The following is a 14,890-nucleotide window of genomic DNA, read 5'->3' as shown; positions in this document are numbered from 1 at the left end:
TTTATTTATTTGTATTTTTCTGAAGCTGGAAACGGGGAGAGACAGTCAGACTCCCGCATGCACCCGACCGGGATCCACCTGGCACGTCCACCAGGGGGCGATGCTCTGCCCACCAGGGGGCGATGCTCTGCCCCCCAGGGGGCATCGCTCTGCTGCGACCGGAGCCACTCTAGCGCCTGGGGCAGAGGCCAAGGAGCCATCCCCAGCGCCTGGGCCATCTTTGCTCCAGTGGAGCCTCAGCTGCGGGAGGGGAAAAGAGAGACAAAGAGGAAGGAGAGGGGTGGAGAAGCAGATGGGTGCTTCTCCTGTGTGCCTGGCCGGGAATCGAACCTGGGACTTCTGCACGCCAGGCCGACGCTCTACCACTGAGCCAACTGGCCAGGGTTTAAATTTTTAATTTTAAAAGTCCTCTTCACTACATGTAGAAACTTGGGCTGAAGGCCTACTTCTTTATAGAGCTCTTATAACAATTATGGTTGATAAAAACACAATATTAAAAATAAGCATATATCTAAATTGAGGGATAAACAAAATGGCTATATGTGGAAGAAGGTGCCGGGGCAGGGTAACACCACCTACACCATAGCCCCTGTGTCTAGGAAGTTGGTAGCTACTACATAAATGAATTAGCCAGAAAATGCAAGTTAAACAACATACCCATCTCTTTTTTATCCAAAACTGAAAAGAGTTCACAATGAAGGTAGAGCAGGGGAAAGGATAAACATGCAAAGACATAAGCCCAATGTACTCAATGAAAGTTCTCAATAGTTCTCATTTCAGTTATTCAATAATTATTTCCTATTTGTTAGATCACTACTTATTAGACAGCTCTATGTCAAGATATTTCAAATGCAAAGTGTCTGAAATTATTTTTTCATCTCAAATGCAAAGTGTTTAAAGTCATCACCTTCCCTGCTCTCAACCACCAACCCTCATGACGTGTGCCTCTTCCTGTGTTTCCTATTTGGTTAATGATGCCATCATCTGCCATCTCCCCCAATCTGTAGCTATGCAGCTATATTTTTTCACAACACAAGATATTTTCTGCAATTCAGCATTGGTTGTTATATTAGGCCTACTGTTTCAGAATCCCAATTCTAACTTTGTCATGTAATCTACTAGGCATGCAACCCAACAAATGAGTAAAAAGAAAGGGAACTAATATTTGCATGTCTTCTGTGCAGAAGCTACTGTGTTAGGAACTTTGCATGTCATCTTCACACAACCCTGTAAGATACTATGCCAGTTTTAGAGATAGGAAAATCCCAATCTTTCCTAGAAATAGAAAACTAAAAGTCAAAGGAGTTAACTGACATACCTAAGGTCAAGAGAGCTAGTAAGTAAAGAATCTAGGATTTGAACCAAAACCATATAAATTAGAAGCTCATGATAAGTATTTACAGAGAGAAAGTCAATTTCTTCAGCATGTCACAAGAACAAAGCCCTTGCAAGCATGAGTCAGAATTTTACTTCATATCAATAGACACTTAAATAAATATTTGGAGAAGAAGGTGTCAAACAAAAGTCACCTATCCATATGGACAGCCAAACCTCTATTTCATTGTCTTTTCCATAGGATTTCAGTGACTTTATCAAATACACTGTTTAAATCTGATTATTCTTCTAAAAGCTTCACCAATGAAAAGGAAATGAGCCTGACCTGTGGTGGCGCAGTGGATAAAGCGTCAACCTGGAAACGCTGAGGTTGCCGGTTCAAAACCTTGGGCTTGCCTGGTCAAGGCACATATGGGAGTTGATGCTTCCTGCTCCTCCCCCCTTCTCTCTCTCTCTCCCCTCTCTATAATGAATAAATAAAATCTTTAAAAAAAAAAAAAAGAAAAGGAAATGAGCCTGTCTAGTATGACTTATACTTAGTGAACTCATGCTGAGTCCTGCTTCCTTTCCTAAGCTATTACTTCTTACTGATAATTAATCCCCAAAGCCAAGTGTGAGCTCAAGACACATGAATAAAGAAGAGACGATCAAGAATCTGGAAAAGAGACATTCCAAATAAAACTAGTTTGGAAGAAAATCTTTCCAAATAAAGACATGTCAACATTTCTTACATTTTGAGAGTTCATAAACAGTTTAAGAACTGAAAAAGTCAATAAACATATACAGATTATCCAATGTCTGGCAAGAGCATAATTATTTTCTTAGAATTTTGCTCAAAATAATTAATAGTTAGGGTTTAAAAATAGGTCTATTTTCTATTTGACTTCAGCCACTTTAGGAAAGAAAGACAAGGGAAATAGCTAATAGGAAAAAAAGGTAGTAAAGGAAAATTAAGTCAAGGAAAAAACAGATCTTTTATTCAGGTTAAAAAAAACTTAAGTATACAAATGATGAGAAAGAAATTAAATACTGTACTTTTATCTCCAGGTAAGATGGATCGGTAAAATCGGTCCTTCTTTTTCTTCTCCTCTGGATTTGGAGGTAGAGGTTTGGAACCGTGATTTAGGGTTCCAGCGTCTTTGTTACCAGCTCCAATCATAGTGCTGGTGTTTCTCATTGGAGGGGCTGGGGGTTTATCCTGAATGTCTAGGCCGTTATTTGACATTATCACCACCACCAGCAGCTCCTGAAATCAGAAAAAAAAGAACATAACACTTTTATTATTGTTGAGCAAAACAAACAGGTGTTGAAAAGTTTAAAAGAATCCAAATTATCCAGTTCTCGCTCCAGGACCCAGTTCAAGCCCTTCCACTGCATACCATGAGTACTACCGTATTCCGTCAGCAAGACTAAAGCATACAACACCTACTCTGTGCCAAGCCTGATGAAAATGCACAATTGCTTCCCTCTGCAGCCCCCTATTTAGAAGGCATTGGAGAGCACAGAAAACCATGATGATGTAGTTTAAAAGAAAGAAATTTGGCCTGGCCAACCTAAGTATGAATCCCAGAGCCACTTAGTAGCTTTAGAAAAATTTCCTTCATTATTGGGTGCCTGTAGGGCCCGTAGTCACGGCCATCACTGCTATTTACATGCAGGTTCTCACTGGATTCAGGCAGATGGTAAAGAAACAGTGGAGCCAAAGAATGGTGGGCCATTCCTTTATTCAAGACTTGCCCTGGCCAACGAGTAAACACACAGGGAAAACACTTCCCTCTTCATTCAGAGCTCACAAAGCTACTGACATGTTATCCGGTTCTACAACCAGGAGAATCTTCTCTGGTTCCTCCTAGAATCAAAGTCCTCACCAGTCCTAAAGCCCCTCACCTCTGGTTCCCCATCTGCCAACATGGCTTCTTACTCTGCAAAAACTGGCTTCTCCCTTTCCCTGCCATCTCGGCTTCTCCCTGCTTCTCCTCCTTCCTCTCTTTCTCCTTCCTTTTAAAACTTTTCTGGCTCAAAAACATCTCCTCCAGCAAACATTAGCGTAACAATGGCCCTTCCCAAGCAGGAAGGTAATTTGCAGTTTCACAGATCACATACCTGGTGATGCCTAGCACCATTTTCCAACACTAAAAGTGAGCAAACCCAAAAAATACAAATTTTACAAACTCATTTGCCATTTATTCATTCACATGAAGATTAAATAAAACTGCTAACAGCTCTATAAGAGTGAATTCTCTGCCTAACTCTAATTTTATAACCTAAAAAAAAAATCACATTCCCTCTCTGGAATGGACTATGTCATTATATCAGCTATGTATTTGCCCCTTTGAGTAGTACGAACATTCATGTACAATCATCCTTGTGCCTCCTGACCACCCAGAGTACAATTTATTTAAAAAATGTGTAAGGCAACATTAAAAAAAGGCAATTGTGTGTTCCTCTTGTTTCCATAAATTGGTTATCAAACAAACATGATTTTAAGTTAATAAAACTGGAACTGGAACTAATTTCATTTTTTTTAAAAAAAAAAAACTCACTCCCAGGGGTCAGCAAGTATCAAAAACCTCAACAAAAGGGTTACAAAACCTGTAAAGCTGCAGTTTTATAAATAGTTTAATGAAATATAGCAAGACCCATTCATTTACATTATTGTCTATGGTTTCTTTCACATTCCAATGGCAGGGCTGAGTGGTCGCAACAGAGACTGCATGCCCACAGATCTGAAATAACTTATTATCTGGTTCTTTATAGGAAAAGTTTGCTGACACCAGGCCTATATCACTCCTGCACTCTCTTCCTTCCTCTAAAACTTGATCTAGTTTTAAATATATGATGGGTCAATGCAGTAACCATCCTATTCTATATGATGCTGGATTTGCTGGCAATCTCTAATGTTTCTGGAAAATACTAGAAGGAATGAAATAATTTTTTTTAAAAAAGGAAAAATAATCCCTATCACATGGCAGCAATGGTTTTATTGAAGATAGACATTATTACCTCAAATAAGTGTCAATGCACAGACATGAATGTTTCCAGAATTTCTTGCACGCTACAGCGGAAATTATATATCTTGAACCATGACTACTTAAAATATAAGGTCCTTAAAGTCAAACACAGAAGTGTTTTGGAGACTAAAGTTTTTAATTAAAAAAAAAAAGTGTAATAACCACCAAGAGCTTTTTAGAAAATAGAGATGCCCTGAAAAGAAAAATATAGAGAGAAAGATGCCCTGGTTTGACCCACCCACAAATTCTGATTTAGTATGGCTAAGCTAAGGCCAAAAATCTGCAACTCAAAAATTAATGATTGCAATGCCAGCCAGATTTGAATACCACTGCTTTAGATACCAATGCTATAATCAAAATCTATAGGAGTCATTTTAACATTTTCTAATAAATGCAGAACTAAGTGATCCCCTGCATTCATTTTTTTTCTGCAATCCTTTCTCCACATGCCCTTTGGAAATGTTCTCATTTCTAAGGAGTTAGGTGTCTCCTCCAGAATCCCAAGGCAATGGGTATTATTTCCAGGTTATTACATTTGTTTTTACTATGTTATACTTGTCTTCGCCCAGAGCTAGAATGTTCCCCAAAGGGTGGTCTCCATTTTGTCACCTTTACAATCTAAAATTGCCAAAAGTACAGTACCTGACTCACAGGAGATTCAACAAATATTTTAATTAATCAAGAGTAATACAGGCCCTGGCCAGTTGGCTCAGTGGATAGAGCATCAGCCCAGCATATGGAGTTGGCAGGTTTGATCTCCAGTCAGGGCACACAGGAGAAACAACCATCTGCTTCTCTCCCCACTCCCTCTCCCCCTTCTCTCTCTCTTCCCTTCAGCAGCCAGTGACTTGATTAGTTCAAGTGTCAGTCCAGGAGCTGAGGAGAGCTCAGTTGGTCCTAGTGTCAGCCTCAGGTGCTAAAAACAGCTCATTTTATTCGAGCATCAGCCCAATACAGGGGTTGCCAGATAAATCCCAGTCAGGGTACATGCAGGAGTCATTCTCACTATCTCCCCTCCTCTCACTTAAAAAAAAAAAAAAAAGAGTAATACCTTACCATTAAGGAGTTCAGGACAGATGAAAATGTAAGGTTTTTCCTAATCAGACATTGACCCACCTTACAAACTAAGCCACCATTCCTGAATACAGCTTACATTCAGACTACACCTCAGAAATCTCTGTTCTCCTGAATTTGCCTTTCTAGTATTTTACCCTTCTCCTATCCCTCCAATGCTTCTGGTCAATGATTTCTCCTACCTCTGGATGATAAAAATCTTACTCATTTTTCAAGGTCAAATTCAAACTTCATTTCTTTGTATAATTCATCCTGACCTTCCTCTGACAAACCAACTGCTCCTTACTTCTCTTTTTAAACAAAAGAAATCAAGTCAGCAAGGACAAGCTTGTTCATCTAGATTCACTTTTGGGTGGTGTGTGATTCATTCATTTCTTCCAGTTTCAGATTTGCTTTTGTTTTCCCTACCAGACCCAACTCAAGTCCCTCAGCTGTCCCAAAGAGAACTTCTGGCTCAGTGCTCAAGAATACCTTCCCACTCCCAACTGCCAGTTCCAAAATGATAATGATACTCCCCGCGGCCACCTGATCCCCTAAGCAGACCCTTCTTTACCCCTCCAGCCAACAACTTTGTTGACTGTAACTCCCTTTCAGGACCACAGCCCAGAACCGTGCCAAATAAAGGCTTCATCAACCTTTCAGATACAGCTTTACTGCATTTCTCAGTTTTTTCACCAGGCTTGAAGAATTCTTGGAGGCAGAGCTCTACTTTCAAAAAGATTCCAAATTACTTAAAACATAAAATCTGCTGTTAAAACACAACGTTTGAATTCTCCATACCATAATCCAGGTCATCCAGCCTATGCCTGAAACCTCCAGTGACAAGAAATCCACCGTCTCAAAAGTCAGCTTATTCTATCTTTGTTCACCTCCTTTAGAGAGTTCTCACTTATATGAAGTTCTACCTCACACTACATGGAATCACTTGTTCACACACTGGCCTCCCCTTTTACTGCCCTCCAGCCTTAGGTTATGAACTCCCTTAAAATACAGAGTTCAGTCTTACTTGTTTCTCAATATCCAACACCAGACCTGGCAAAGAACAGGTAATCAATAAGAATTTATTGAACAAATAAACAAATAAAAGAATGGGTGAACAGATAAACAAAACTACTTCCATCTATTAGTCCTAAATCCTATTTCTTAGGGCTATTCAGAAAAGATTATTGCCTCTTCCCCAGACAGAACTTTAGATTCTTGAAATCATCTTTCAAGATCGTCCCCCCAAATCAAAGAGATTAAGAAGCACAAATTGCCAGTTATAAAACACAGTCGCAGGGATGTAAAGTACAGCATAGGTAATATAGTCAATACTTTTGTAGTAATGCTGTATGGTGTCAGATGGGTGCTAAACTTATCAGGCTGATCACTTTGCAAATTATATAAATGTGTAATCTCTATGTTGTGTACCTGAGACTAATATATATAATAGTGTATGCCAACTATAATTGAAAAATTTTATGTACTTTATTATTTTTTAATTAATTTATTTATTTATTCATTTCTTTAGAGAGGAGAAGGAGAGACAGAGAGAGAACGGGGGGAGGAGGTAGAAGCATCAACTCCCATATGTGCCTTGACCAGGCAAGCCCAGGGTTTCGAACCGGCGACCTCAGCATTTCCAGGTCGACACTTTATCCACTGCGCCACCACAGGTCAGGCAAATTGAAAATTTTTTTAATTAAAAATTTTTTAATACAGTGAAAGAATAAAAGACGCTTCCTAAATCTATTTTCTTAATGCTAAACACTGCCAGTAACTTCAACTCACAGAACACAATTTTGTGCCTTCCTTATCCTTCCCTCTGAACTTAGGTGGACTTACTGTTTTTCTATTATTTTTTCAGTTTCCCTGTAACCCTCCGGCCAGTCCTTTCCGATGGTATCTCCACAAGTTTCACCCCCTTTACATTTCATAGGTCCCCTCACTGTTCATTCTGTCCATCTATATTCAGCACAATACTCACCACATTTTAAAACTTACACTACTTTAAACTTTGTTTACAAAAAATAAGTCCAAGAGAAAGAAGAAATACACTCAACTATTGTATAAGGAGACCAAACACATCTTAAATTGTCTACTAGTCTCTGTAGGCCAGTTTGGGAGAATGACAAACCAATGTCCTCCAACATGCTACATACAGTATAAAGCCAGGCCTAAGGCCAACATGTAGAATAATAGTTCAGATGGCATCCCTCTATCCACCCTAGACAACAAACCAATATAACAGACAGAAAGACAGGGTTACTGTGAGCTTTCAAAAAACTACTGTTATGATGATATAGTAAAAAGATGGCTGGAGTTAAAATCAGGAGACCAGAGTTTAATTCCTGGCTCTGTTATTCATCAGCTATATAAGTCCCTTTACTTATGAGCTTAAGTCTGTTGTTTCCCATTATGTAGTCTCTAAACAGACACTGGTCAAGAAGCAACCGATAAGGGGAAGATTTTGTGTCTCTTTTTCTGTAAAAAGCATCAAGGTTAATGCTAGAGTAGAAAGCAGGTAAAGAAAATACTTTTAAAGTGGCCACAACGTGTAAGGTCCTTTACATACTGGATGAAACAAGACACAGATTCAGGGCAAGAACATGCTCACCAACAACTACTTCTTTCCACTTTATCACATCTGGATTCCACAGCCACTAGTATAAAACAGAGCAAGATAATCAAAGATATTAAGATACACATAACATCAAAGCCAGAAGCAATCTTAGAGGTCATCTAATCTGACCAACTCATATAACAGATAGAAATACTAAGTTAAAAAAAGAAGAGGAAGAAAATTACCTAAGATCACACAGCAATTTAAAAATGGCAATTAGAACCCAAGCCTTGGCCCTGGCTGGTTGGCTCAGTGGTAGAGCGTCAGCCTGGCGTGCGGAAGTCCCGGGTTTGATTCCCGGCCAGGGCACACAGGAGAAGCGCCCATCTGCTTCTCCACCCCTCCCCCTCTCCTTCCTCTCTGTCTCTCTCTTCCCCTCCCACAGCCAAGGCTCCATTGGAGCAAAGATGGCCCGGGCTCTGCCCCAGGCGCTAGAGTGGCTCTGGTCGCGACAGAGCAACGCCCCTGGTGGGCATGCCGGGTGGATCCCGGTCGGGCGCATGCAGGAGTCTGTCTGACTGCCTCCCCGTTTCCAGCTTCAGAAAAATACAAAAAAAAAAAAAGAACCCAAGCCTTCAGATTCTCTGCCAAAGGATTTTCCAAATATATTTGAGGTAATTCTAGCCCCTTTGTACATTTCTGACCTGAATTTTGCTATTTCTGATTTACATTTAGGTTAGTCAAATATAGCCAATAGCAAATACAGAAATATATAAGCATGTTTGGGCTGGACTTGATTGATATTTACCAAATTTCTGCCATGAGCTAAGTACCAGAAAAGACATACAAATTCTTGGTCCTCATATCTGCCATGTGAAAGTTATATACCTTTTGCTGCAGTTGCAGGTTCTTCATTCAAGTACAATCCAAATCAATAAATTTTTACTATGTACTTACATGTAAGGTACTATACCAGAAACCAGGAATTTGGAAATAAATAAATGAATAAGATGTGATCCCAACTCTAGAAATTCTCACAGGCTAGAGAGCAGGAGAGACAGGACCTAGAAAACCACACTGCCAGGCCATTTGTAATCAGTGCTGTGGAACAGTTAATAATCAATAAAATATCAGAAGACAAAACAAAGGAAATTATATTGAATTAAGGTGATGAGGTAGTATTAATAAGGGTATGGCCTTGGCCAACTGGGTCAGTGGTAGAGCGTCAGCCCAGTGTGTGGATATCCCAGGTTCAATTCCCTGTCAGGACACACAGGAGAAGTGCCCATCTGTGTCTGCTTCTCCACCCCTCCCCCTCCCCTCTTGCTTTTCTCTCTCTCTCTCTCTCTCTCTCTCTCTCTCTCTCTCTTCCCATCCTACAGCCATGGCTTCATTGGAGTGAGTAGGCCCCATTCTCAGGTGCTGAGAATGGCTCATGGCCTCCACCTCAGGCGCTAAGAAGAGCTTGGCTGCTGAGCAACAGAGCATCACCCCACATGGGCCCAGCATAGCCCTCTAGTAAGCTTGCCGAGTGGATCCTGGTCAGAGTGCATGCGGGAGTCTGTCTCTCTGCCTACCCTCCTTTCACTGAATTAAAAAAAAAAAAAAAAAAGAGTACAGGTATATTAAAGAATAAATAGGTCAGACTAGTGGTCTTTGACTTTTGACTATTAGAATCCCTATGAGCCTTTTAAAATAACAACTGAAGTACTTGCAGGCGTCCCCAAACTACGGCCCGCGGGCCGCAATGCAGCCCCCTGAGGCCATTTATCCAGCCCCCACTGCACTTCTGGAAGGGGCACCTCTTTCATTGGTGGTCAGTGAGAGGACCACTGTATTTGGCAGCCCTCCAATGGTCTGAGGGACAGTGAACTGGCCCCCTGTGTAAAAAGTTTGGAGACCCCTGATAGAGGGAAGTCTACTAAGTATCTACAACTTGCTTTGAAATGCATTTTTAAAAAGTAAGATTGATTAATGAATGAACACAGGGATGTCATATAACATACATGTCAATATATAATACATAATAGATGTGATAAAGCAAGTATATAAAAATGTTTATGATAGAAGGATCTAGATGGTTATATAAGTATTCATTATAAAATTCTCTGAACCAGGCTATACGCCTGAAAATTTTCCTAATAAAAAGTTGAGGCTTATATGACCCAGCAATCCCTCTACTGGGTATATACCCCCAAAACTCAAAAACATTAGTATGTAAAGACAGGTGCACCCCCATGTTCATTGCAGCATTGTTCACGGTGGCAAAGACATGCAAACAATCACAGCGTCCCTCAATAGAGGACTGGATAAAGAAGATGTGGTACATATATACACTGGAATAGTACTTAGCCATAAGAAATGATAACAAAGTGATACTTATGACAACATGGATGGACCTGGAGAACATTATACTGAGTGAAATAAGTAATTCAGAAAAACTGTATGATTTCACACATAGGTGAAATATAAAACTGAGAATCATGGACATAGATATGAGGGGGAGGGGAAGGAAAAGGAGGAAGGGAGTAAAAAGGGACAAATATAAGGTGACAAAAAATGATTTGACTATGGGTGATGGGTATACAACATAATTGACTATTTAAATGATGTGGAGACGTTTACCTAAAATCTATGTACTCTTGTTGATCAGTGTCACCCTGTTAAATTTAATTTTCTAAATAAATAAAAAGTTGTGGATTAAGAGCTCTAATTTAATTAGTCTGGGTTAGCCCCAGGCATTGGTATAGTACCTGGACCAAAGAAAACAGATCATAAATAAATAAATAAATAAATAGATGGTTTTGATGAAGAGCAATGATGACAAATGCATCCCAGACCACAGGAATAACATAAGTATGAGAGTACATACAGTGTGGTAGAATATAACATGAAAAGGAAAAAGTAGGTCACAGGGATCACAGAGGGTCTTTTATGTTCTGCACACTTACAGCACTTTCAGTTAGAAAAACGGTCCCTTCTAAGCAGTTCTAGATCTGTGCAGTGCATGTCTCAGGTTAAAAATAAAAGATGACACTGTAAGGCTGTAGAGAGATGACAATGAAAAAAGAGGTGCGGCCTGAAGGACAGACCAGCTGTCACCCATCTGCAGTGGATACTCTGTGATGCCCAGTCACACAGTGAGATTCGGGGAGTTTGGAAGAGTTCTCTAACTGCCTAGAGACTTCCAAAATTCTAAAAAATAAAAAATAAATTTAAAAAAGATTAAAAAGAAAACAGCAGTTTCCCCAGAGAACCTTCGAGATAAACTGTCTTTACAAATAGGATTTCAGCTTTCATTTGGGACTGATACTTGAATAATCACTCATATTAGATCACATGTAGCAGTTTATAGAAAGCTTGGAAATCTGTTCAATTGGTATCACTTCTCAATTGTTCATGTAAATGTTTCTTTATCACCTACTATTTGCCAGGCTGTGCAAGGTGCTGGGAATAAAACAGTGAGCAAGTAGGAAGAAACAAAATCTCAGAGATGTTGCCAGTCACCCAGGGTCACATAGCTAGTGGGCAGCAAAGGCAGGACCTGAAATGAAATATGTACCTAAGACCTCCTCTCTTTCCACTGCACCACACTTCACTGTTCACTCTAGAGGCAAGGGAACGAACCAGATCAGGGGTCCCCAAACTTTTTACACAGGGGGCCAGTTCACTGTCCCTCAGACTGTTGGAGGGCCAGGCTATAAAAAAAACTATGAACAAATCCCTATGCACACTGCACATATCTTATTTTAAAGTAAAAAAACAAAACGGGAACAAATACAATATTTAAAATAAAGAACAAGTAAACTTAAATCAACAAACTGACCAGTATTTCAATGGGAACTATGGGCCTGCTTTTGGCTAATGAGATGGTCAATGTCCGGTTCCATATTTGTCACTGCTAGCCGTAACAAGTGATATAACGCGCTTCCGGAGCCCTGACACGTGTCCTGCGTCACTGGAAGTAGTACTGTATGTGAGCTACATCGCGCTTTGTGGCGCTGCCAGATACAGTGCTCCTCTCACTGACCACCAATGAAAGAGGTGCCCCTTCCGGAAGTGCCGCAGGGGCAGATAAATGGCCTCAGGGGGCCGCATGTGGCCTGCGGGCTGTAGTTTGGGGACCCCTGAACTAGATAATCTCTAATAACCCCTTAGACCAGTATTTAAAATGAAGGAGGGACAGGAAAAAAAAGAAATAAAACTTGTTTGGTATACTAATCATATTTCTCAGTTCCAACGACTCAGAGCAGCTGAGACTGGGCATGAGCACACTCCCCCCAGGACTGGGGAGTACTGCATGCCCTTGACACCTTCTTATGAGAATCTGATCTTTAATTAAATTGTGCCAGGAGGTTTTCTTTGGCAGAGGCCTAGAATGCTGCAATCTTGAATTTGCTGAGGGATGTCCTTCTGACGCAGCAAAGACACTCCCGCTCTATAGCCTTCGGCCACTTGCTCTGGTTTAGCAACAATAAAACAACTGCTGAGGTAGCAGAGAGGAAAACTGGAGGCCGTTTCTGGGCTGTTAGGAAAGCTACTTCAATTTCTAACTCTCAGCTTCCTCAGTAAACTACAAATAAGGCTATCTACTAATAGAGTTATCATGAGAATTAAAAAGCATATATAAAAGCATCTAGAATGCTACTGGGCGCAAAATAAATGTCCAATAAATATTTGTTCACATCCCCCACCCATCTTTCCTGTTCTTCTCTACTACACCCTAAACTTGTCATTCAGCTCAATATGCTTTCATACCCTAGCTTTGCCCACACTGTTTTCTCTGCCTAAAATGTTCCAACTTGTCTTCCAAACAAAGTCCTGCTCCTTCTTCAAGACCCAGCTTGACTCGCTTCCTCTATGAAAACATCCACAGAAGCCCACCCTCACATCTACCTTTCCCCCACTTTAATAGCATTTTATACAACTTCTATGCAGCAGTTTCCACATTTCATCATATTAACCTCACCAGACCATGAACAACGCAAGGGATAAAAGTGAATCTGATTAACCCAGAGTCCGACCCAACACAGACCTGGTAATAGGAAAGGCTCACTGACTAAGGCAACCTGTTTTGGAGGGGGGTGAAACAAAGGCAGGAACTGGAAGGATCTTAAAAAATCAGTCCATTTCAAACTTTTATTTTATAGTGGGAAACCTGAAACCCATAGGGGTATGCAATTTATTTAAGATCACACAATGAAATAGTGAGAAGGACGTGACTAGCCTCTGGTAATTCTGATTCTCTTAGAAAACACTCTTTCTACACTAATAATTATCTAAGGCAGAATGAACAAAGAGTCATACCTGGGAGGCTTCCTGCACTGGACAGGTATGGAGGCAGCACAGTGAAATGGAAAAGGCAGAGAGATGTGGTGTCAAACTTAAATTCACTAAGGCTGGCCCTGTACCCTTAATCCTCACCTCCCTCCGCCAATCACACCTGTACATCTTCCTCATTCCTACCAGCCCTGCAGAGTCACTAGAGTTACTTGCAGAAACAAGCACCAAAGATCTTAAAATCCTCTCCCTACCATCCTGGGAAATTTCTGACCTGCAGCCCCAGCTACTGCTGGTTGAGCTATTCCCAGCAGTAAGCTTCAAATCACTAGACTTAGCAATGAATGGCCTGACCTGAGAGAATCATCACTAAAAAACCTGAAGCCCATACAATCTGAGAGCTGAAAAGAACCAATAAGGCACCTGGTTTAACCTTCCAAGAAACACTGGCATCTGTTCTACTGTCTCCTAGATGGATGACCTTCCAGGCAATCTCTGCCTGAACATACCCTGTGATTTCCCACACCACCACATGCTGCCTCAAAGGAGCACTTTCTCTTGAAAGTATTAAGAACCAAAGCATGAAAAGGGACTGCCCTCGTCCTCTAAAGGACATCCAGACTAAGCCAGTCAAGCTTCCAGTGTCCAACTACTTCAGACACCCTTAATCACCCAAATTCTCATCCCCAACCCTTTCTGTATGCCCACTAATCTGACCAAATTCCTTGCCCCTTCCCAGCTCTAGAGCCCTTTCACTGTTTTCCTTTGGAACTTCCATTTGTCAAGGGCTATCTGTCCTTGCCTCCTTACCTTAAAAGAAGCCTGCTTGTCTTTGTCTTTGTCTTTTTTGTATGTGTGTGTCCTTTTTTCATTAGATTCTGCATAAGTGAAAGATAATTGGGAACCTGTTGTAGAATTAATTATGCTAACCAGTGCCTCCCCCCCAAAAAAATTCAATTAAAAAGAAAAAAACTGGTTGTCACCTGGAGAAGAGCTCTCTCTAGCAGCCCTGTCAACTGGAGGCTGTGTTTACTCTCACACCCAACCTATCAGTGTTGTCCTTAATCTTCAGTGCATTTCATAAAACCATTCCTTCCTCTTCCTCTTATAAAAGCCTTTATTCCTTTTAGTAGTCTCTACTGGCTACTATCATACTTCCATGCTGCCTAAATATCCACTCGTTGGTCGCCCCACTCAAAGAATTTAGTTCCTAGGTCAGTCTTCTTCTGTACCACAACAGTTATCATTCTAGGTGACTTCTGCAGCCACATTAATAACTCCAGCCACTTCATTTGCTGACCTCCAGTCCAGCTTAGCCAATATTCCCACGATCATACGCGGAACCTTATCTCCAAAATTTGCATTAACTACAACCTGGAACGAATTCTATATATACTCCAAACACAACCTCCTATCCATGCAGCTCACCTATTCAAGAACTTCTATTACAATTCTTAGACTTCACTTTGAGTTCCAATACACTATCCAGTAACCCCTGCCTTCACTTCTTTTTCCCTATTGTCCATCAAAATCATTCAAAAAATAAAAAATCATCAATCCTCTAAAACTCAATAACCACACACACACAAAAAGAACCTGATTCAAAAATAGGAAACAGACTTGAATATACATTTCTCCAAAGAAGGTA

The 14,890-nt window shown here is 40.6% G+C and overlaps 1 protein-coding gene across 4 annotated transcripts in view; it reads right to left on the bottom strand.

Moving 5' to 3' along the window:
- Positions 1 to 14,890, bottom strand: part of PAK1 (p21 (RAC1) activated kinase 1) — a 170,495-nt gene that overhangs the window by 59,217 nt on the left and 96,388 nt on the right. For all 4 annotated transcript variants that reach the window (XM_066249597.1, XM_066249589.1, XM_066249579.1 and 1 more), the window contains one exon: positions 2,371 to 2,581. In XM_066249597.1, the coding sequence (XP_066105694.1) occupies positions 2,371 to 2,560 (190 nt within the window). In that variant the 5' untranslated portion in view covers positions 2,561 to 2,581. The remainder of the gene's footprint in view (positions 1 to 2,370; positions 2,582 to 14,890) is intronic.

Source organism: Saccopteryx bilineata, chromosome 1 (genome assembly GCF_036850765.1).
Source record: "Saccopteryx bilineata isolate mSacBil1 chromosome 1, mSacBil1_pri_phased_curated, whole genome shotgun sequence".
Lineage (NCBI taxonomy): Eukaryota > Metazoa > Chordata > Mammalia > Chiroptera > Emballonuridae > Saccopteryx > Saccopteryx bilineata.
This window is presented reverse-complemented; position numbering and strand designations above follow the sequence as displayed.